The sequence below is a fragment of the Myotis yumanensis genome, unplaced genomic scaffold (genome assembly GCF_028538775.1).
Source record: "Myotis yumanensis isolate MYYU_CA2020_CCGP unplaced genomic scaffold, mMyoYum1.0.hap1 SCAF_15, whole genome shotgun sequence".
NCBI classification, from domain to species: domain Eukaryota; kingdom Metazoa; phylum Chordata; class Mammalia; order Chiroptera; family Vespertilionidae; genus Myotis; species Myotis yumanensis.
Window position 1 is genome coordinate 31,066,032 of NW_027223766.1, and position 25,696 is coordinate 31,091,727.

Genomic DNA, 25,696 nt, shown 5'->3' on the forward strand with positions numbered 1-25,696 from the left:
TTTCCACACTCAATGATCTCAGGAGTTGAGTGCGATAATTGAAACAACTAAAAAATAGGTTAAGACCTTTTTTATAACTGCTTTAGAAGTTGTCAGTACCCACTCAATTTGTGATAGTAACAGTAATCCACTGTACAAAGAACATATTAGTTAACACCTATAAAACCCTGGTTGTCCAACTGGTGATAGCTAAATAAACTGTAATATCCTTAGATACTACAGACTACAGGGGTATACTGGGTTATTGGTCCTAATTCGTGCTGTCATAGCTTCATATACTTTTACCTTCTGCCCTGTGACTACAGTGCTTCCCGCCCTGGGCTGTCAGCTCCCAGCCGACTAACATGGCCTTCTCGGAGAGCTTGTTTTGACGAATGTACAGTTAGAGGGTAAAACGAGGCCCACATGGTTTGGCTTCTCCTATTGTGATTCTGCTACCGTTACAGGTGGGAGTCTGCACAGGTTAAAATGAAATTTTGCCTATTTTTTGAATACATAGTATTTTCACATACAGTAGAATTCCAAAGGTACCAAAGGGTATACAACCACCTGGGTCCCTTCCCCGGAGGGAGCCATTTCCTCTGTAAAAGCCATTTCCTGTGTAACCTTCCAGAGAAACTTGATCCATACACAAGGGAAGTCAAATAGCAGTATTTCCTGGAGTTGGAATCCAGGGCTGGAGATAGAGGCTTCTGGATTAGGCTGGAAAAGTCCTTCCTGGGAAGATCTGATTCTCTTACTTGAGGATATTTATAATCTGAGCGACCAGCCTGTAGGCAGACCTATAAATAACTTACTGTTGACCAATTACTAGTCTACCAAGGCCCTTGTCATATAGAGCTATTGATCTCATTTGAAACTCTTAAAAATATACTGTTTCCAAAATGCAATCGATATTAGAGTGCACCTGAAAACTCAAGAGAGGGAACTGTTCCTTGGCCTAAAGCAGGTAACAAGCACACAGTCGTGGTTTCAGTTTGCGCCATCCCCAAATGTTTGTTTCCTTTTGGAGACAGATCATTCCATTAAGACCAAACACTGGAAAAACATGGTAAAGGGAATTTTCATCTATTTACAGCAATATATGAATTAACTGTTTTTTTCATTTTAACTTATTTAGGACTCAAAGGGAATTTTAAAAAATTGATTTGAAATGGTAAATTACATATTTAACTTTAATTAATTTATACCAGATTGATATTTTCATCTGCAAAAATGTTTAAACTTTTTTCACCTAAAAGCATAATGAAATGACCAAAACAACCACTGATCAAATTTAAAAATCTTTCTACAAAACTTAATTACTTTGCTTTTAAAACACAATTATTCACAAAGATTAACCAAAACACAAACCCTGTCAAAGTTTATTATTATAATCTTTCACAAAATCAATAGCTTAAACAAAAGACTGCCAATGACTACTTTAATGTAAAACCACAATGTAAAAATAGAACTTTAGTTCTAGTGGCTGGAATACAAACAGATAAATAATCTTCTTTAAAGGGAAGAAATACTTGAGGGGTAAAAAATGGTATAATGTGTAAAGCAGGAAATGTAAATATCAGTTTAGTTCCTCATTGCCAACATGGCATTTATATCCCAGATGAGATTTCGTAATTGATCCATAATCTGCTTCAGCTGTTGATTCTTCTGTTTGAGTTTCTGGAGAAACAAAAGAATTTATCAAAAATGAAATATAGACCATGAAGTTAAAAGACTAAATGTCGTAAGTTTGGACTCCAGACAATTAAGCTAAATATTTCCTTCAAGCAGAAGACCTCAGCCCTCTTCTGTCCACAAATATTCACTGAAAAGCATACTGTTTAGGATCCTTTCCTCAAATCCTATAAGGCAAATGTATGCTTGAGTAAAACAAGATAAAAATAGAGAACTTCTGGTGAGTGTTTACTAGCTATTATAATAAGAAGCATTACAGTTCAATAACCTTTTGGGAACATTACATTTGGAAATAATATATTTACTTAAATAATTTTAAAGAAACTATATTAAAATACCTCCACATAAAATAGTACATGTTCAGTATAAAGAGGCCTAAAATCATTAATTTTTATATCATTAAAGAGCAAACCAAGATTACATGAACTGCTCATATTAATTCTATCTAGAGTTAAAGTAACAGGGAGAAAGTAACTAAAAAGGGGGACCAAGAAATTTTTATTGGAAACAGAAAAGCAATTTACAGAGACTTTAATGTTTAATATTAATTCAATTCATATTTGAAAAGAGAAATATCAAATGTACAGACTAATCACTCACTTTATTTACTTCAGCAATTTCTCGCCTCTCTTCACTAGCAAAACGAGGTGGGCCAGCCCGATCATCATTCTTTGAGCCATCTTCTTCCACGTATGGAATTAGTTGCTGGAAGTTATAAACAAGTTAAAAGTAAAAAATATGACATAAAATTTCCAATTACACTGGTGTAGAAATGAGTCAGATTAAGGTCAATTTTTATACTTTTAATAATCTAAAAAGAAATTTTAACTTAGATGATGGTCTAAAATAACAGTGTGATGAGTTTATCATTTCAGTGCACTCTGTACATTAGCTTTTTGGGTTTCTTTTGAGAAATAGCTGTTATAACACTAGTTGTTACATATAGTTAACACTTGGAGTGGGGGAAACGAGTTAAGTCGGCTCGCGTGAATTGCGCGTACTCCGCGGGAGCCGTCTTAACTCGGTTCATATAGATTTGCGGTGGAGTGCGGGAAACGTGTAAACTCGGGCCGATTGTAACTGCGTATTACCAAATATTTGTTTGTTTGCCGTTCACAAAGATACCTACCTGCGTATGCGAACCGTTTCATACCCATTGGGGTAATAGGTATCATAAAAATCCCTGATTTTGCGCGGGAAACCTAAATAATTGCCCGCGCCATCTTATATTTTGGCGGGAAATTCACCCCACACCGGAGTGTTAAGTAATACCCTACTCATTCAACCAGCAAATATCTAGTTGCCAGCCACTGGGTGACACACTGCAAAAAATTGTGACACATAAGTTGTGATTTCCAAACCTAAGAAATTCATGGACCATTGAGATAGAATAGGCTTTCTTCGATTCATACTAGAAAGAACTTTAGGGATGTGCATGATATAAATCTCATTTACTTGCTATTTAGAACCTAAGTACCTATGAAAAATCCTAGATGTTGTAACTTCTTTGATTAGGAGAAAGTTGTTTGTTTGTTTTTAATTTTGTAGGAGAAAAAAATGTATATAGCAATGAAACTTCGAGCAGAATGATAATTGAATATGTATGGTTTGTGATGAAGTTTATTTGATGAAACTCCTCATAGACGTGATAGACTTCAGGAATCATATAGTCTCAACTGTCTTATATTATTACCAATCCAGGTAAATAGGTGGTACGACCAGGAGTCATCTGGCTAAACTTCTTCAAATTCCTTCACAGAGACAATAAAGACTTACCCACACCCACACCACTTTTCTCCTTTCCTCTCTCCTAATGCACACTGTCCTTTCTCCTGAATACAGTTAGTCTCCATTCCTGTGCTTTTCCTTCTGCCTTTATTACTTATCCGCTTCCCAACCTTTCCCTACGGTTTCTTCCTTTATCATCTAAACATGTTCTGATCTCTCCCATGTGGAGGAAAAATGCGAGAAACCTTTGACTCTATCCTTCTTTCCATCTACTGCATTCCTCTCTTGATTTCTATCTCAGCTTCTTGAAAGATGCTTAGCCACTTGTTGGCTCCAGTTCCTTATTTTCTGCTCTATCTTCAACCCACTGTGATCTGACTTCTTGTTGCTACCATTTCACTGAAGCTGCTCAGATATACTGACAATTCTCTAGCAAAATCTACTGGACAGTTTTCAGTCCTTATTTTCCTTGACTTCTCTGCAGCCTCTGACAATTTGTCAACCATATTTCTGATCTTTTGCCAACACCTTTGATCACTTCTTTTCAGGCTGTTTTGCATTTACTCTTTCTCTGTCCATCCCTTCCTGCTGATCACTCAAAAAAGAAGCACTGATCACATGAAACTGCTCTTTACATGTAATGAGAGAACATCCAACTCTTCCCAGCTACCTTTGGTGGCAGAGATATAACTTATCAGCAGGAAAGGGCTATGTATATACCTAATTAACTAAACTATATTTAGGATCCAAAGTTAGATTTACAGAATACATTTTAAAATAAGTGATTCACTAAGCTAATTTAAATTATTAATGATGAAAACATAACTTTTACCCATAAAGAACTCACATGAAAACCATTTTAAAAGTATTTGACAATACTATTTAAACTCCTACTAAAAAAAACCCCAAAACCACCCTGCAGTGATTTAATTAATAGGAGACACTGACTACGATAAAAATTGCCAGACAACCCTCGCATTCTAACAACCAAAATTCACTAATAAGCCTATATATTAGTGTACAAAAAATTATTAACATGAAAATATGGTATTAATTCTATACATATATTTATATCATATTTTCATCTTCTCTAGTCAAAAGTAAAACTGATATAATTCAAAATCTGGAGATATTGCAGAAATAGGAGAAAGCGAGAAGGGCGACAATGACAACACCTGAGACCATCCTGTCTTACATTCACCCTCCCTTTACCACTGGAACTTGCCTCTACTGGGATGGGATCCATCCCTCCGCAGTTTTCATTGCATTTGTCATAGACCAGTCTCAGCTTCCGGAAGAGAATAGAAAGCTGGCGAAGGTGGTCCTGGAGCTTTGCCAGCCGATCTTGGTATGTCCCAGTATGGTACGTGACACCATTTGGGAGCTTATCAGGCAAAACAGAACAACAAAAAATAAAAAGTCATGAAAATCAAGACTTTCTATAAGTAAAGCTAGCAAACAAACAATTTTAAGTACTGTATAAAAGCAAACAGTTCCTCAGTTAATCAAGTGCAAGTTTAAGAATTTAAGAGTAATCCGTGCTCATTTCTCAGCTCCTTGGCATACTGTTTTTGCTGTAAAACACATCCAGAAAAAAAATTTGTGGTAAGCCCCTCTGACCAGGTGAAATACTTTCCCCTTCTAATTTTTAAAGTATTACTTTAAAAATGTACAATTTTAATATTATTTACTATTACATAAACGCAGCAAGTAGCTGGACTCAACTAGGAAGTGAAAAGTAAAATAAAATTTTAAAAAAAGAAGAAAAGAAATAAATGAAGACAGGACTTTTTAACAGAATAAAAGTAGTGATATGCTGCTCCTGTTGCAAAATAATCTCAAGGTACCTTAACTCTGATAATTAAGATACTCAAGGCACACAATGAAATATAAAGTTGTCACCAAAAGTTTTCTTTAAAAATAACATATAGCAGGAGATATAGATGCAAATTAATCTGAACTTGAACATCATTAATAAATTATTATAAGTAACTGCTCTGATCATCAACTGTCCTGATGCTTATGTGTTTTTAATGAGTTATTTTCCCAATAAATCTATACTTAAAATTCACTTAGAAGTGTGTGTCATGTAAAAAGAACTCCGAATAGATTTTTTCACAAAGGAAAACAAAATCATTTTGAAATGCAAATAATCACCCTCCTTAAATTCACCTACTTAAGTAAGTGTGGGTATTAGTTTTCATATACAACTTCAGCTTCTCAAAGAAAGGAATAATTAATTCAGTCAAAAAAATTACTGCACATTCTACATGTGTCAGGCACTGTCCTAGAAATTGGGTTAGAGACGTTCTGATACTGCAGAGTATAAGTTATTATAGTGCCTAAGAGCCCTTGTTATACACTGTTGTGTACATATTTAGCTGGAAAGCTCATCAATAATCATCTCCCTCATGAATGCTAATGAAGGCCCATAAATATATGATCATACCCCAGATACCAAAAAGGCATTCAATTAAATTCAATATCCATTCTTAAAATAAATATAAAACTTGTACTAAACATTCCCCAGTGTGATAAAATACATTTATCCCAGTTAAAAAGTGAGCACAGCACCCTGATTAATATGGAAACATTAAAAGCATTCTCAATGAAGTCAGAAACCGAACAGGATGTCTACTCAGACCACTAATATTACTAGTGAACACTATTCTGGAGGAACTGGCCAATGCAATTAGAGAGAGAAAAAAGAAAAAAAAATGTTAAAACATTAAAAAGAATGTGGTATAATCACTACAAATGATATGAGAAAGCGCTACTATCAATAAAAGAATTCAATAAGGAAGTGGGTACAAAGTTAAAGTATAGAAAACAATAGTTTGCATTTCATATATAAAAACAAAAGAAAATGAGAAAGGAAAAAGGCCCTATTTACAATAGCAACAATAAAGACAAAACATCTAGGAAATAAATTTTTTAAATTCCAAGATAAAAATGAAAACTTAGAATACTTCATAGGGACACAAAGGATATTCCATGTTCTTGGTTATTAAGACTCAACATAATAGTGATGTCTCCAGGTTAAATGAGCCTATTAAAAACGTGAACAGGTTCTCAGAACTAAACAAGCAGATTGTAAAGAACATGTGGAAAAATAAGCAAGAATAGCCAGGGCAATTCTGAAAAATAAGTATGAACACATTATAGAGCCTCAATAAATAGAAGTTTGGCACTGCGTAAGAGACAGGCAGCTAAGTGAATAGAACAGAATAGAACATCCAGAAATAGACTTATTTGTATAAAGTAGCATCTGAAATCAATGAGGAAGGAAATAAATTATTCAACCAACCTTTTGGAAAAAGTAAGGCCAGGGCCATACCTCACACTTTATTCTAGGCTAAATTCCATCTGGGTCAAAGTTTTAAATATAAAAATTGAAACAAATGTTATATGAAGAGAGATGATCAAATTCATTCCAAAGAGGAAAAAACATAGATTTTTACCCATCCAGTGATCAAAGATCCAAAAATATAACTCGCTCTTTTAGAGCCCAGTTATTGATCTTGGTTATGGCAGCATAAACTTGTACAACCCCATGGAGGGCAATTGTTCAAAATATATCTAATTATAGAAGCACATAGCCATTTCTAAGAATTTATCCTACAGGTACACTTGTGCATTTATGCAGAAGGTTATTCACTGCAGCCTAACAATCAGAGATGAAAAGCTACTTAAATGCCCTTCACTGGAGAACTGGTTAAATAAATTACAGTATTCCCATGCAGTGAATTCCTGTACTCTTTAAAAAGAAAAGGAGTTATTTCCTGTATGAATATGAATAAACCCCAAAATATACCAAATCAAAAAAAGCAAGGTGCAAAATGTGTGTAATATACTGTTATCTGTGCAAAAGGGATGAAAATAAAAGAATATACATTTGCTTACACAAGCACAGAATATCGGGAAGGATACACAAGAATAGTAATAAAAATCATTAACAGTCATTGCCTGCAGAGAAAGGGGTAGATAGCTAGCAGAGAGGGGAGGAAGGCAGAATGTTCACTGTAATGTCCTTTTTTATTTCTGAATTTTGAATGTATTATATATTCAAAGAAGTTGTTTTAAAGTGGTAAAGGATAATAAACAGAACCAAAGCAATACTTCCTTACGGAGGGATTCTCAACTGGGATGGAGGGATCCTTGGGGAAACATCTTTTAACCCGCCTGAAATTTTATTCAAAGTGTATATGTGTATTTTTCTTAGAAGAGAGTCCATAGTTTTCATCCCATTCTCAAAAAGCTGAAGAACACGTAATAAAGAACCACTTCTCTAGAACACTTAGAAATAATCTCAGCAGTCTGTATTTATGCCTCTTTGTCCTTCTTGATTAGCAATGTAGAAGATCATTTTTAAAATGTGAATACTCTAAAAAGTGTATCAATAAATAAGTTATATGTAGTCCTGTCTGTACCACTACTACTTCTAGCTTCCTGGAAATGAAGGGGCACCCTGTTTCTTTTACAGCGAATTGTAATATGCTCAAAGGGGCTTATTAGATGAGTTAAACCACAGAACTCACACTTACACGGCCACAGAGTAGTTAACTATCAGGCTCTTACAAATTGGTTTTTGAGGGCTGTCAAAAACCACATGTAATGTAGTTAGTCATAATTTTTTGAAAGTGTTTAGTTTTTTTTCTGTGTTAGTCAAAGATGTGTATCATATCTCTTTTAATGCTAATAATTGTTTGATAGCAAGTTAGAACTATAAAGAGGTTAACAGGAAAAGCTACTAGTCATGTGTGATGTTGGGTAAATTCTTCTCTCTTTAAGCCTCTGTTTCCTTAACTGTGAAATAGAGATAAAAATACTCCTTAGAATTGCTCTTACAACAGTGTACCTGACAAAGTACTTGATAAATATTAGCTATTAGTTTTCCAGTCCTAATTCAGTGCTTTGCATACAGCATGCTAAAAATAAGTGCATTTTCGATTCATGGTTGGGAATCCATGAATATGGAGGGCTGACTTAAATGTTATATGGGGTGTACACTAATATAAAATGGATTTTATCTGAAGAATATTTAGTCCAGAATTTGGTCTATTATGCACTTTTCTATGTATATAACAACATGGTATAAAATGTGACCATCAAAAATAAAGTGCTGTATATATTTTTTAAACTTATAAGGAGATTTTCGATTGCATGGGTAGTTGGCACCCATTAACTCCGCATTATTCAAGGGTCAACTGTATTTGCTAAATTCTGAGAGATCATTTAATACATACTTAAATCATTTAAAATATTAATATATTAATTTTAAGTAATTGCCAAAGATTTCTTATCTTATCTTAGATTGCCTTTGTATTGTTTCACCCTGGCTTATTGACATGGTCTTCAAAGACTTCTAAACAACTCTATTACTTTTAAAATGAGGAGAAAAAAAATCTCAAGAACTTAAAAAAAGGCAATAAGCCACTCTTTAGTGCACCTGTAGGAATAAGAATTGTAAGAGTCTGACGACCTGATTTCAAATTTACCTTGTCATTGACCAACTTTGGGCAAGTTACCTTACCTCTCTGAATCACAGAATCCTCACCCATAAAACCAGGATGATATCCACATCACATAATAGTAAGATGAGCAAGCATTAAAAATGGGTTAGCAAGTGCCGGAAGCCGTATGGTGATTACCAGAGGGAAAGGGGGGATGGGGCTGGTAGAAGAGGTAAAAGGGGGATAAATGGTGATAGAAGGAGACTTGACTTGGGGTGGTGAACACATTATACAATATACAGATAATGTATTATAGAATTGTACACCTGAAATCCATATCATTTTATTAATGTCACCCCAATAAATTCAATTAAAAAAAATAGGCTAGAAAATGAGGTTGGAATCCTTGGCTATCCAAATGCAAAAAAAAAATAAAAAAAAAAGTGCACTTGGATCTACACCTATCATTATATTAAAAAATTAACTCAATGTGGATCATAGACCTAAATGTAAAACCTAAAACTATAAAACTCGCAGAAGAAAACATAGAAGAAAATCTTTGTCACCTTCAATTAGACAAAAATTTCTTAGGTACAACATCCAAACAAAATCTGTGAACAAATTAATTAAGTTGGATTCCATCAAAGTTTAAAATGTTTGTTCTTCAAAAGGCAATGTGAATAGAATGAAAAGACAGGTCACAGACTGCGAGAAAGTATTTGCAAAGCAAAAGACACAGGATAACAAGTGCTGGTGAGGATGAGGCGTAACTAGAATCCTCACACACTGCTGATGGGAATTAAAGTTGTGCAGAACTTTGAAAAAGTTTCTTAACATGCTAAACATTTATTTTATGATCCAGCAAATTCCACTGCGGGGCACCTGCCTACTCAGGAGAAATGAAACACATGTTCACAGAACATCTGGAGACGAACATTCATAGAAGTGTTTTTATAATGACTCCAACGTGGAAACAACCCGAATGTCCGCCAACAGATGAACATACACACGAACTGTGATGTGTTCAGTCACACGACGGAACACTATTCGGCAATCAAAAGGAACGAACTATTGACAACACGATGAGTGGAAGGCGCCAGACAAAAGTGACTACTACAAAAATGATTCCATTTACACATAATTCTAGAAATGGATGGTAACAGAAAGCAAATCAGAGAGGTTGCCCGCGGCCCGAAGGCCAGAAGTAAAGCTTTCAAAGGCGCATGGAGAGACCTTTTGCGGCCATGGGTGATGGTTTCACAAGGACGTATATACATCCGTTAACACTTTTAAAAAATGCATTTTATTGTGTGCCTCTTACACCAAAAATAGAGCCGTCGAACAAAAATGAGCAGAATCTGAATTCAACTCCTCAGACCCTCAGAAAAGATTCTGCTGGAAGAAGATGAGATGCCGGTTAAAGCAATCGAAACAGGGTAGCAGAGTGAGGCCGCACTCGAACCCTGAAAGGAGCGAGTTTGCCTGGTAACCAGGGAACCTGTTCGAATCCAGAACACGGGGCTCGAATCCAGAACACGGGGCTCCAATCGCCCAGAAACCCGCTCTGGAAACATCGCCTTCGCACGGCAGACTCCTGGGTCGGACAGTCACCGAGGACACTTCGGCACGTAAACGGGGCGACCCGATCCTCGGGGTTTGCCCAGGGCAGCCCCGCTGACGCCCAGGGGCCCCACGGAACGTCCAGCCCGGCGCCCCGCGACCTCGCAGAAACATCCGCCTCCTCCCCGCGCCGGGGGCGGCGCCGCCCACCCGCCCAGCTGCCCACCTGCATGTTCCGCAGCAGCTGGAAGATCTCCATCGTGCGGTACACGATGTCCTGGACCGTCTCCTGCCCGATCCGGCACAGGGAGGCCGTGTTGACCTCCCGCGTGGCCTGCGGAACCTGGGGCCCGGCGAAGGGCCCGGGCGCCATCCCCGACGCAGCCAACGGAGGAGTGGACATGGCGCGGCTGCGGCCTCAGGCCCGCGGGGCCGCAGGAGAAGCGTCCGGGGGTCCCCTTGGCTACGGGATGTCGGCGGCCTTGGCGTGGGAAGGAGCTGGTGAGACTCCGGCGGCTGGATTTCAAAACAGCGGCCGTGACTTCCGTCAACGCTGACGTAACGCGTCATCAAACGTCATGGGCACCGCCCACTCGGCGCAACACCGGCCGGGATTGGCCCGGATGCCTGGGCGGGCCGGACGGGCGGGTTGAGTAGCCAATTGCAAGCTGCACTCCCGCCAGAGAGGGTGGTGCTAGTGGCGGGAGGCTAGCAGGCTTTCCCGGTGTTGGTTTTCCAGGTGCTCAGCCCTTCCTTAGAAGTCCTGTTAGGGCTCTTCTGTGTTAGTTTCCTTGCGGAGCATTTTCTCTTACGGAGCCCATGAGGTTTGTAGTATTATTGTCCTTTCACAAGTAGGGGGAAGGCCCCGAGGGACTAGTTTGACTTGTTCAGTCGCAGACGGCTTGCAACTGGTAACCTGCGATTTGAATTTAGAAAACGAAATTCCAGATCTGGCATGCTTCCCTGGGACCTGATACAGACGCCCGAATTGCTATTGGTCCCGACTCAAATGTCTGTTTATTCGAGAAGCTTTTCTTCTCAACCTAAGTGTAAAATTAACACTCACAACCCTTCCTCAACTTGGCTGTTATTACTATGTGCTATAGACAGTTCGGTTTGTTACTTTCTGACTTCCTCTCATTTTCTTATACATGCACTAGTATGCAAACTCCATAAAACAGATACTGTGCCTATTTTATTCACTTACTGTAATCTTCGAACTTAGTGATTGGCACATAGAAGGTGCTCACTTAATAAACGTTGAGTGACATAAACTTAAGACAAGCTAAAGTCATTCTCCCACCTACCTCTTACTGCCCATTTTCAAAAAGAACAAAAAAAATTTCAAGAATGTGGAAAGGGGTGATAAACACAAAATTATTGCTTTTTAAAAAGTTTTTGAACACTCCATTAGTAAGACTTTATAAGAAATGGTTACTAAAAATGACATAGGAACCATTATAGAAATTTTAAAGAGTGCTTTTACAGCTCCTTAGTGAGCAGTTACCATGTGGCAGATACCCCCTGAGCACCTACTATGTGCTCCCTGCTAGAAATGGAGATAGAATAATGAACAAGTCAGGCAAAAGCTCTGCTCTCATGAGTCAGGCAGAACTAATTATTGTGGGGAGTATCTTGAAGGAAAAGTTCAAGGTCCTAATATTAATCTGCTAACAATTTAGGAGATCAGGGACACCCTGAAGGGAATAAGTTGGAAGCTGTTGATGAATGGAGTCCATCTGGAGTGTTTTTCCATAGAAAACGCCATGGGAGGAAGGACAGTGCCCACACCAGAAGTGAGGATGCCTCCAAATGCTTTCCAGCATCTAAAGTTTATGTCACTTTGGTAGATTCAGCACCTACAGCAGTGCCTAACATACAGTAAGTACTCAATAAGTAATTGTTGAAAGAACTATGAGTTTATCTGGGTCATCTTGAGTTTGAAATGCTATGAGATAGTCAAACAGACTTGTTTAGTAAGCAGTTGAGTATATGTATGGGACCTGATGTTTGTTTTTTGTGTGGGAGGGAAACGAGGGGGTTTAGAAGTGGTATAATGGTAACTCAGAAACATGGATGTCCTGAAGTAAAATTCAAACCTAGCACTGCCCAACTATGGACAAATGAAATCAACCTCCATGTAAAGCGGGAATACCCATGGCACCTACCTTTGTGGTTGTTGATGGGATTCAGTGAAGTTCTGTGTATAAAGTGCTTATAGTTCTTAGCATATAGTAAATATTCAGTATATGTGTGCTGTACCTCCTTTTACCATGTATGACAGTGAGAAGAATTGGTAAGTTGAGGAATGAAGTTGCTCCAGGACAGAACTCATAGGAACACTAAGGGGAAGAAAGAGGAAGAGCAGGTAACAATAGCAATAAACGTTGATAACAGCTAGAGGGGCTGACAGTTTCATGCGTTGGAAGTCACAGGAAGGATAGATTGTTTCAGGAAGAAGCTCATGGTGTGCAGTGTCAGAGAGGTAAAGCAAAATAATCAACACAAAGGAGGAGCTGTTTTAATTTCAAGAATAAGAATATTCAATAGAAAATTCTTGACCAAATCCCATAAGTAGTGAGGGAGTGAAGCAGAGACTGCAGTTTCTACCCAGTATCTGCTCTGTCTTCTTCTTTCGCAGTGGGACATCTGGCATTTAGCAGAACACCCAGGTTAAAGGCTGAATTCTCAGCCTTCCTTGCACATTGGCAAGGCCACTTCACGAGGCTATAGCTAATGGGCTATACATTTGAGTGACATGTGAGACTATTGGTGGTTATCTTTAAAAGAAGAGGGTCCTCTACAAAGCAAAAGAAAAAAATATCAACAAAATGAGGCAACCTATCGAATGGAAGGAAGTATTTGCAAACCATATATCAGATAAGGGATCAATATCCAAAATATATGAGAAACTCATTACAACTCAATAGCAAAAAGACAAATAACTCAATTTTTTTAAATGGGCATTTTTTAAAAAAACGATATTCAAATAGACAATAGGTATCTGAAAAAAAAATGCTCAACATCACTAGTCATCAGGGAAATACAAATCAAAATCACAATGAGATATCACCTCACAACTGTTAGAATGATTATTATGAAAAAGACAAGAGATAACAAATGTTGACAACGATATGGCAATATGGAAACCCTTGTGCACTGTTGGTGGGAATGTAAAACAGTACAGCTGCTATGGAAAAGAGTATGGAGAGTCCTCAAAAAATTAAAATTAAAACCGCCATAGGATCCAGCAATTCCATTTCTGAGTATACATTCAAAAGAATTGCAAACAGGATTTCAAAGAGCTATCTGCACTCCCATGTTCATTGCAGCATTCTTCAATTAATCAAGATATGGAAACAATCCAAGTATCGATCAGCAGAGGAGTGGGTAAAGAACATGTGGCATAGATATACAGTATAGTACACACACACATATATATATATATACATACACATACATATACAGTGGTCTCCCCCTCTTACCCATGGAGTATATTCCAAGATACTCAGTGGATTTTTGAAACCATGGGTCATACTGAACCCTATAAATACTATGTTTTTTCCCATACACACATACTAGTACATACCTATGGTAAAGTATAATTTATAAATTAGACAATTTCATGGATAGATTTGTTCTTACTATAGATCTTAGAAACCTCAGCATGATTTTTTTCTTTCTGTATTAAGTCAAGAACTTTCACATTTCACTTAAAGGAAGCACTTGAGGCTTCTGTTTGGCATGTGGGAATTGCCAGCATCACTATGCTTGCGCTTAGGGGCCATTACTAAGTAAAATGAGGGTGACTTGAATACAAGCTCTGCGATACTGTGACAGTTGATCCGATAACTGGGAAGGCTGCTAAGTGACTAATGGGGGCCAGTTTGTAAAGTGTGATTCCACTGAACAAAGGGATGATTTATGCCCTGGGTGGGACAGAGTTGGTAGCACAAGATTTCATTATGCTACTCAGGAAGGTGCATAACTTAAAACGTGTAAATTGTTTATTTCTGGAATTTTCCATTTAATATTTTTTGGACCACTGGTTGATAGCCGTAACTGAAACCATGGAAAGTGAAACTGCTGATAAGGGGGCACTACTGTACACACATGAACACACACACACACACAATGGCATATTATTCAGCTTCAAAAAAGGAGATCTTACCATTTGCAACATGAATGGATCTGGAAGACATGCAAAGTGAAATAAGTCAGTTACAAAAGGACAAATAATTCATGGTTCCTTGTAAATGAGGCATCTAAAATAGTCAAATGTACAGAAGTGGACAATAGAAGGGCCAGGGGAGGGGGAAGGGTGATATTGGGAGTGTTGTTCAATGGGTAAAAGTTAGTTATACAAGACCAGTAAGTTCCAGAGATCTGCTGTACAACACAGTGCCTATATTTAACAGTCAGATTTGGTGTCTTTAAAAATTTAAGAGGATTGATCTCAGGTTCAGTGTTCTTAACACACAAACACACACTCCAAAGGGACAAAAGGAAACTTGGAGGTGATGAATATTTTTCCTTCCTTGATTGTGGTGATGGTAAAATGTTCAAACTCACAAATTGTATGTATTCATTATATGCAGTTTTGTTGGATACTATTTACACTGCAATAAACTTGGGGAAAAAAGAAAAGAAAAAAACAAAGCAAAACAAAGGAGGCCCTGCAGTTTCTTCTTCCAACTAGCTGGGATGCAGATATCATGGCTGTGGCTCAAATAAGCTCTTATTTGGGGGTTTTCTGTCACCTGCAGCTGAAGTGAATACTAACTGCTGAAGTGGCAAATTTGGAATTTGCCCCCAGCTACATGTGGTTCTTTCTGATACCAGAGTAGGTTCTTCTAACACAAGGATTCATCACCTCTGCTTTCAGTGACCCAAAAGGCAAACTGGAATCCCTCTCCAGCTGGTTCCCCGCCCTCCACCCCCCCTCCCCCGTTTCCCCCAGCACCACCCCAGGCTCTTACATAATTGTAGATTGGAGCTGCTTTGTTTATGTACTCTTGGAATATACTGGCCTCTGCATTTTCTAGCACCTGGGAGATATGACCAATTCTGGGTTGGTTTTGTGGAGTCAGGACTGTGTGGTGGTTGAATCAAAGGCTACAGATAGTTGTTAGTGTGAACCTAGAAATCAATATTTGAGAATACACTGAGTGGAGAGCAGTGGGCTTTCTGAGTGGGAAAGGAAGACATGAAGGTTACAGAAAGATATAAAGGGAGGAAGGCTCTCCTCAAGCGAGCACAGTGGGACCAGGCTTGCTTTGTCTATAAATATATAGTTTGGGAGTCCCAAACTGCCTTGCAACATAGGCATTTCACTATAAGATTCTTATACTTTTCATGATATTGTGCATGTTATGGAAAAGGTTCAAAGCAGTCCAGGTACATTTGGAAATATCACTGCATAGGATCTCGCAAAGGGGGAAGATATGCATAAGCCCTCACTGCGGTGACCTTGGCCTTCCAGTAGTTGTGTTGAGATGCCCCAGTTTACGCATAATTTATTCATGACTAATAGCCTACATTTTTCAATTCAGCCACTCATGTCAGGCATAGTCCCTCTAGACACAGAATTATTGAATTTAAACAAACACTTATTGGGCACCTATAATTGGTCAAACTAACAAGCATTTAGGTTGATTTAGACTATTGCCCACATAATTAGTATTCCAATTTAACAAACTGTGCTAATTGGTCCCTCAAGAGTCATTAGTAAAGGTTTCATTTGCTTCACAAATGCTCATACTTAGAATTCCATACTTAAGAAATGCATGAATTAATCACAACTTCACACTCAAGAATGGTTCTTCCCCCAAGTTGAGAGAATTTGTTTGCCCCGGTCAACTATTTTTTGACTATTTAAGATCTAGTGTTTCCTTTTCATGTGTCACCGTTATTGGCAAACAAAAGTCCAGTATTTGCCAGGATCAGGAGATATTTGTAAATACCATTAATGAGGGCATAGGCTTTCATTAGACAAACATGGTTTGGGATGAAAGGAGTCCAGCTGTATATGAACGTGTCTATTGTTTGTGGTTGTTTTATACCATACATCCCAGTTGATGGATATTCTTTTGTCACGTTAGAAGTAAATATATTTCACTCCTTTTTAAGATGTATAGTCATCAAACAAACTAGTACAAACTTATAATAAGGCCTTTTTAATTACTGATACTTCTAGGTAAGTCGTGAAGCAGAATAAAGCATATGATTTAACTGCCAGAATTTCTAGCACACTACTCTGCTACAACTTCTCTTGTGTGTTTGGTTTCCAAACTTTTTAATAGAGTACTGCATGGAAATACCATTTGTATTATTGTTAATAGCCTAAAGAGTCATCTTCAGGTTTTGTAGTACATTAAAACAATCACATACTTGTTCAAAAATGCCAATATTGAGTACACTCCTCCTACCTTAAACCACATGAAATCAACTTTTAGAGATCAGGTAACCCTTTTTTCTTTTCCTGCTTCTTCACAAATGTATGCAGTCAAGGCACGGGAAAGGACACACAGGAGACAAAAGTTGGGAGGTTGGGGATGTGGTTGGGAAAGAGACCAAAAGTGTCAAAGTTTTCCTAAGCATCACAGAATAACATGTTGGGTCTTAAGTGGGTTGTTAATGAATGGACTATGTCTATTTTCCTGTTTGTTTATAATACTTACAATTATTGAACCTCTATGTGTTAGACATTGTAGTCGGTGTTTTACATATATTATCTTTAATCAATATGTCCACAAGGGCTAACGATTTTTTCAATCTCTTTCCCTATATTGGGGAATGGGTCTCAATAGGCTAAACACATGTGCAATGTCACATAGATTATAAGGAGTGGAGCTGGGACACTGATCCTTTTCTTTCTGTCTCAAAGCCCTGTCCCTCCCTGCTTCATCACCCTACCATTCAGTCTCCAATTCTGCACGATGCCTCTCTTTCCTTCCATATTATTTTGACGTGGGTATCATTTACTTTTTTCAGACTTAGGGAGCTGTTGGTCCCTCATAAAGGGGTTACATCTATGCAATATATTTCCAGATCTGCACAAAGATTGAGATCTGAAGCAGAATTTTATTTGCATTACAAAGGGAAGCCCACTCTCATTTTCCCTAGGTAGTTCTCTTTTATCACAAAGTACACTCCAGGTGTTTGCTCACAAAAGCCTTCAATAAATGCTCGTTGAAATGAATTGAGTCTCTGGGAAAATGTTTAGTAAGATCAAGTGAATCATTGAAACAACCATGGCAGTTCAAAATCATATAGAATTTAAGAGATCTGTTAGCACCTTCAATTGTGCCTTGGCACATAAAAATAAATGGTAACAACTTGAAACTCATTAACAGCTTGTTCTCTGTCCTGTATGATCAATGGTTTTCTTTCACTTAACAAGAATTTTTTCTTGCTGTTTCACAAAAGAAGAGACAAAGACTAATGGATAAACATACCAAAAATCGGGGAAGGTTTATATATTCTTAAGAAGACCATCTTTCCCAGTGAAAAACATGGGGGTTTTATTCGTGAGTTATTTTCTATCCATAACATAGTAAGTTCTGTTTGTGTCTGTGAACCTGGTTATTCTGTATAAGGCTAGGACCTTTTTTCTTTCTATGACTCATATGATGTTCATTTATTTAACACCTAATATGTGCCAGACACTGTTCTAGGCCCTGGGGCTAAATTGTTGAAGAAAGGAAACACTGCTACCTGTATGAGCTTATCGTGGGTAAGACAAACAATAGACACATCCTATATAATAAAAGGGTAATATGCAAATTGACCTTAATGGCAAACGACCGGGAACAACCGGTTGCTATGATGTGCACTGACCACCAGGGGGCAGACACTCAATGCAGGAGCTGCCCCCTGGTGGTAAGTGCGCTTCCACAGGAGGAATGCCGCTCAGCCAGAAGCCAGCTCATGGCTGGCCAGCACAGTGGCAGTGCCGGGAGCCTCCCCTGCCTCTGCAGCAGCACTAGGATGTCCGACTAACAGCTTAGGCTCGCTCCCTGAGGGATCCAGGGACACCAGAGAGATGTGTGACTGCCAGCTTAGGTCCTGTCTCCTGGGGAGCAGGCATAAGCGGCAGGTGGACATCCCCCAAGGGCTTCCGGGCTGCCAGAGGGCGCAGGCTAGGCTGAGGGACACCCCCCGCCTCCGAGTGCACAAATCTTGTGCACTGGGCCTCTAATAGATTAACCAAATAATAAACCAAATGGTAATACAGTGCTAGTGGTAACATGGGCTATGGAGAAAAAGAAATCAGAGAAAGGAGATTGTGTTGTTTAAATATGAAAGTCGGAGAAGACATTCTATGATAGATCATCTTTGAGCCAGGACCTAAGGGAGATGAGGGGTCAGGCTCTGGGGTACCTGAGTAAAGAGCATTCCAGGTGTTTGAAACTTACGAACAGCTTGTTATCTCTGTTACATGGCCAGTGGTTGTGGGCCCTGAGTAGGGGCCCCCGAGGAAGGAGCTGCCTGACACATTCAAGGCACAGCAAGTAGGCTAGTGGGGCTGTCACATAGCAGGCAAGGGGGTGGGAGGGGCAGGGTGAGTGCGGTAGCAATCTCATCATGTAAAGTGCTTATTCTAAATACGACATGGGTGGAGGGTTTGTTTGAGTAGAGGTGAGAAATGGTCCTTGACTTTAGTAGGATTTCTCTGAATAGAATGGACGGTAGGAGACCAAGATTAGAGGGAGAAAAATAGTGGAGGCAAATAAAATAATTGAGGCAGGATCCTGAAGAATTGGAGCAGCAGAGTGCCAGGGGAAGAGGTGAGAAGTGGCCACTCTTGGGCTATATTTTGAAGGGAAAGCCCCAAGGATTTGCTGAGTGGAGTGAGAGAAAAAGAGCAGTCAGGGATGAGTCAGAATTGTGGCCTGTGCACCAGGAAAAATGGGGTTGTCACTAATTGTGATAGAGAAGACCAAGAGAGGAGTATGTTATGAAAGAATAAGTATATATTTTTACATGTGATCTGTGTAGTGCCCATTAGACACCCAAGGGGTAGGTAGTTGGACACAAGAATCTAGAGTTGAGGAGAGGAGTTGGGTTAGAGCAGCAATCTTCAACCTTTCCATCACATGGCACATGTAAACTACTAAAATTCTGCAGCACACCAAAAAATACATTTTTACTGATCTGACAAAAACATAGGTGTAATTTTGATTTATTCACACAGGACAGCTATTGTTGTATTGGCTGTTGTCATTCTTTTATTTGACAATCTAAGGGAAAAGAGGTCAGTGTCCCTGACTAAACAGTCATGTTTTAAAAATTCTTGCAGCGCACTGGTTGAAAATCGCTGGGCTAGAGTTAGAATTGTGAGTAGCAGAAGATAGAGGATATTTAACACCATGAGTATGGTTAAGATGACCTGATCCCTGAAACACTATAAAATTAAGAGATCCTGTTAAGAAGTGCAAATTGGTAATCACAAAATAATCACTGGGATAAAGTTCAGCATAGAAAATAGTCGATAATATTGTAATAACTATGTATGGTGCCACTGGATCCTGGGAATATCAGGAGTAACACTTTGTAAAATATATGATTGTCTAACCACTATGCTATATGCCTGAAACCAATATAAAATAATTTTGAAAGTAAACTATAATTGAAATATAAAGTCAGTTGTGATTTTTTTTAAAAAATTAAAAAAGAAAAGGAGGAAAGAAATAGAAAATATTTTTTAAGAAGGTCCTAGCTGGGGGGCTCAGTTGGTTGAAGCATTTGTGGGTTTGATTTCTTGTTTGGGCACATGCCTAGATTGCTGGTTTGATCCCCAGTTAGGGCACATATGGAAGGCAACAAATTGATGTTCTCTCATACATCAATGTTTCTCTCTCTCTCTCCTTTCTCTTCTCTGTCTCTCTCTTTCTCTCAAATCGGTAAGCATATCCTTGGTGAGCATTAAAAAAAGAACAAAAAAAGAGAGATCCAGGAGATGAGGAACAATGAGAACAGTATACTGAAAAGGTAGGGCTAATGAGGTAGGAAGCACACAAGGAGAGGGGAATGTCTTGGAACCTGAATTAAGAAAGCATGTCAAGAAAATTAGCAATCAACATTCCATATGCTGCTAAGAGATTAAAAATATGAAAAGGTGAGGAACAAAAATGTGGAGGTCACTGGAGATCATGATCACATTAAAATGTTTTATTAGCATGAAGAAGCCAAAAGACTGGTTGCGAAATACCTTAGAGATAATTGGAAGGGAGGAATTGCAGACACTGAATATACTGAGAATGTCTTTCAGGAATTTTCCTCTCAAAAAGGGACAGAGAAATAGAGGGTAGCTGGAAGCAGATGTAGGGCCAAGAGAATTTTCCTTTCACTTAATAAGATGGAAAAATCACATGTTTGCATGTTACTGGAAAGGATCTAAAGAAGAAGGAGGAATGACAATGCAGGAGCAATTGGGCGAGATTCACTGACACAAGGTGAGGGGGTGGAGCTTGGTGCCCAGGTGGAGGGGTTGACATTAGATAAGAAGTTGGATACTTTATCTGGAGCAAGAAGAGGGAAGACTGAGTATGTTAGCAGAGTTACTGGTGCACATGGAATTTCCGTTCAGATTACCAAACGTTTTAGTTGGTAAAAAGAAGATTAAAAATTTGAAACTATGTTGGCATCTATAATAATAAAAGTGTAATATACTTCTGGACAAAGCCGCAGTGGGCAGGGGCCGAGGCAGAGGCCACAGAGACCCCTGGCTGTGGTGGCGGTGGGGGACGGGGGCCAGGGCCAAGGCCCTTGCACGAATTTCATGCGTTGGGCCTCTAGTCCTATATAATAAAAGCCTAATATGCTAAGTGTCCGATCGTCTGGTTGGCTGTTCAAACAATCAAAGCGTAATAGGCTAATGATATGCTAATGCCGCTCAACCACTCGCTATGACATGCACTGACCACCAGGGGGCAGTCGACTGGTCTACCAGCCACTATAACATGCACTGACCACCAGGGGCAGACACTCCAACTGGTAGGTTAGCTTGCTGCTGGGGTCCGGCTGATCGGGACTGAGCGAGACAGGCTGGACATGCCCTGGAGCCCTCCCGCAGTCCCTCCCCAGCTGGCAAACCTCCCGCGTCCCTCCCCGGCCCCAATCATGCACCGGTGGGGTCACTCGGCCTGGCTTGTGCCCTCTCGCAATCCAGGACCCCTCGGGGTATGTCGGAGAGCAGGCTTCAGCCAGATCCTGCAGGCCAGGCTGAGGGACCCCAATGGATGCACGAATTCATGCACAGGGCCTCTAGTATAATATAAAGGCATAATAAATATTGATTTTACTGGGGAAAAGTCAAAGCTGGAAAATGTCAATTTGTTCAGTCTCTTGTTTTTCAGATGAGGAAACCAAGGCCAAAAAGTTAACAGCTAGTTGTTGGCAGAATCCACTCCATCTCATAATCCATGTTTAGCTCACTGCATTGTGCTAATTGATTATTTAAAAAGTTACCATCCCTATTAAGATGCATAATATTTTACATGGCATATCTCTCTGTGAAAAACATTTCTATCAACAAATAGTATATACCAGGTAAGCATATAGTAATAGGAAATAATAAATCTCAGTCTTTCATTCAATCATCACAACAACCAGGAGTTATGCATTATTGATATCAGTTTTGCAGATAAGAAAATTGGCATCTCAAAATAGTTAACTTCTTTTTAAGTTCCACAGTCATAGGGTGACAGAACCAGATCTGCAATCCAAGTTTTTTTTTACTCAAATTTAATATATTCTCAATAGACAGGGTGTCCCCCCAAAAAATGTATACACACTGAAACAGCTGATAGCTCAATTTTGAAAATGAACTGTATTTTAATAGACAGTGCCTTCATAATTATCCAAAGTGTATGTATACATTTTGTGGGACACCCTATATTTTGTTACTTCTATTAATGAAATCTCAAATCATGCTCCCGAGTTAGCCAAAAGGTTACATTTATTTTCAGTATCTTGTTTTAATGTAGAGAAACATTTTTAAGTCAAATGCAATTAATATAAATGTTTTAACACTGTAGACAATAAGTTTCAGTTGCCTGAAAATATCACTCATCCAGAACTCCTTATTCCCCATGATAAATGAGATGTCCAAACACAACAGAGAAGTGATGTTTAGAAGGCAACTAATGAAAATAAAACTTTCTGGGATGAGTTCAACTTAAAAACTCAGACAAGCTAGTTTAAGAGTCACCGATCCTTTCAGGTATGAAAAAGTTTTTTTATATTTGTAAGACCTTGAGATCATTGGTGGGAAGAAAAGCTAATATGTGAGAAGCGTGATTTAAGAGACAATCCTGACTTATGTAACTTGCAATTTAGAATCAAAATTTTTGCATTAATTTCCTGTCTGATATCTGTGAACCAACTAATATGAGCAAAAGCTATCTTGAAGCTTGCTTGCTCAGGACTGCAGAAGTAGAAAGGTGATGGACAGCATTGCCCTACCTCCTCCAAGTTAACCTTGGGACACATTATCTCTGGGCCAATTTTTCTCAGTTTGGATGCTAGACTATTGTTGTCTTCTTGGTCAATCAGTTATCTCTCTCATTGAAATTGAGGATTTATCCTCTCCTTGGTAAGAATGTACCTCTTATCTACTTTCTTGTCTTGGGGTTCTTACAGACTTTTACTGTGGAGAAATAATTTTCTCAAGAAGTAGTAACAGTAATGACAATGTATGGGGAATTAACCAGGTAGTAGTCATTGTGCAAAACACTTTAAAAGTGTTTGAGATAAAGAGAAGTTAAGGAACTTGCCCAGGGCCTTACAGCTAGTGAACATTTCATGACTCTCTGGGGATTGATTCTTTCATGGTTGAAGGGAAAGGCTTAGATTTGTCTTGTTTTTGTGAGAGAGGCCTTAGGGAGAAAGGGAGAGGTAACAAGAAGTCAAGAAATCTCTATAGTCTCCTATCTAGACATCTCATCTACAGAAATACAATTTTTTATGAAAACCAGCATTTTGAAGATGCATCTAGAAAGGTTTGAGCTTCACTTGTAAGGCCCCATCAACAAGTGGAGGAGTACTGTTCTTAGATTGAGTGGATACATCAAACTCATCTTGGTATTGTAATCAGTACTTCAATAAAAAAGGAAGCTAGACAGAAGTCAAAAGCCAAATAACTTGGGTTCTACTAATATCTGACATGGTTCTCTTTCCTCTTTCCTGAGAGTATCTAGTTAAATAATTCAGAGTGACATGAACAGCAACATCCTGTTCTTATCCTTTTTCTGCTTCAAATGGAAAACATGGTTAATTTCCCTGACTGCATGCTCCAGCTCACTCAGAGTGCACCCACTGAGCCTTGCCCTTGGCTCTGGCCTCCTTCATTCCTTCCAATCCCTGGGCACTGCAACCCTATCTTACATTTGCCTATCACATCTTGGAGTTTCTTTCAAAGGATCCCAAACTCGCTTGGATTATTAGGTTGGATTCTCCACACTGGTACATCTCAACACGTCAATCACTTCATTTTGCCCTCCCTTCTGGACGGATGTCCAAAGCCAGACTTTATTGGGTAGCTCTGGTTCCAGTGTCTATCTACTCTCCCTTCCTTGATGCTCTTATTTTAAATACAGGATCATGTTTCATTAATGCAGCTCGATCACTCATTCATTCATTTATTCAATGCTTCATTTATTTAAATCAACAAAAAATGTTTGAGTGCTTTCTAGGTAATTCTATGGAGGTTCAATCAGGTTGCATCTAAAGGAAAATATATACCAATGTATTTGAAATATTAACAGAGAATCTTAAGGAGTAAAATTCAATTACAAAGATATTTATATGAAAGAACTAAACAAGAATTGAAGGGAAAGGTAAAGCTAGTTAAACAAATGTATATTTGAGCCTCTTATTATTTTTGAGATCTAAGTATATGAGGTCTACATATAAACTGCTATTGGCATATCTGCTTTGGACAGAGTCTAAAACAGAGAACAGCTTGAATTCAACTTCCATTTACCATCCAGTGGTTTTTCCACTTTGCACAGTTTTAGGTGTTTTCTTGTTTTTTAGGGTGTAACTTTTCATATGCTTGACAACATATCTATGTTTGCCTTCTTTTCTCATTTGCTGGGAAGAGAAATGCTGTGTATGCTGAGGACAATTTAAAATATCACAGTTCCCCATCCCCTGATTATTATCATTGCTGGAACCATGGTAGGTTTGCGACAGTGTCTGCCTGGACACAGACATCAGGAGAGAGCCATGTGTTAGGGGCTTTTTAGGAATTAAACATCTTTAGTGCCAGCCATGAGGTTGAAGTGGCTAGATGCCATTGAAATCAACAGCATTTGCATAACTTTATGTAAAATGTGTGATGTTTAGGATCCTGAGAGGATAGGCAAGAGCCCTCAAGTCATGCTTCTGATTGTGAGAAAAAGCAAGCGGGGGGGTATTTGGGGACAGAATACACAAACCTGCCATCACAACTAAGCAGCTGTAGCACTTTTCTTTTTTCCCCAAGAACAGATTAACGAGGGGCGAAAAATCTTTAATACTGTTGTTAAAACATGTGCGCGTGTGTGCGCACACACACACACACATACACACATACACTCTCTCTCTCTCAGTGCCACTTGGGTAAATAATAATTTGTTTTTAAAGGACCCCAGTCATGGCACTGTGCAATTGCAATTTTAACAAGTAACTACAAACTTTAATTAACCAAGCTGAGAAATGCAAACTGTCCCAAGCTGCAGAAGCATTATGTGTTAAACACGGCTTCAGAATGGAACCAGCCAACTTAATTCTAGTCATCAAGTTAATACATAAGAGATTCATTGAGTATTGTTCTCTTCTACATTTTATTAATGGTTTGCGTGAAACTCAGCCACATAAATGTAGAATTGCTTCAAAATTATAGGCTGCACTCCTAATTGAACCAAGGAAAAAGAAATATGAATAAAACACAAACTCTGGGAAACAGTGTACGTGAGCCACATATGGCTTCGTGGTATGTGTTTTGATCATGTATTTTCTTTCTTCATGCTCACCTTGATTTCTGTGTTTATTTTGGAAGTCCAGAATAATGTCATCCATATATCAATACTTGGACATAACTCATTACCAAACCTCATTTAGGATATAGTAGGGATTCAATAAATACTTGTGAACTTAAACTTGGTCTTGCTTCTTTCTATCCAAGTGACGATTGTTCTATATTTCTATGAAGTAAGGCCTATTTATATTATATCTATGATGTCCTGTGGAATAACCAAAACTCAACATATCCCCACCCCCCCAAAAGAATT

The 25,696-nt window shown here is 38.7% G+C and overlaps 1 protein-coding gene across 1 annotated transcript; it reads right to left on the reverse strand.

Moving 5' to 3' along the window:
* Nucleotides 1-1,341: 1,341 nt before the first annotated feature.
* On the reverse strand, nt 1,342-10,959 carry MED30 (mediator complex subunit 30). The gene is made up of 4 exons (XM_070391942.1): nt 10,645-10,959; nt 4,631-4,789; nt 2,278-2,382; nt 1,342-1,662 (listed from the first exon to the last, which is right to left on the reverse strand). The coding sequence occupies exons 1-4, from the start codon at nt 10,819-10,821 to the stop codon at nt 1,567-1,569; spliced, it is 537 nt and encodes a 178-aa protein (XP_070248043.1). The 5' UTR covers nt 10,822-10,959; the 3' UTR covers nt 1,342-1,566.
* Nucleotides 10,960-25,696: the final 14,737 nt, after the last annotated feature.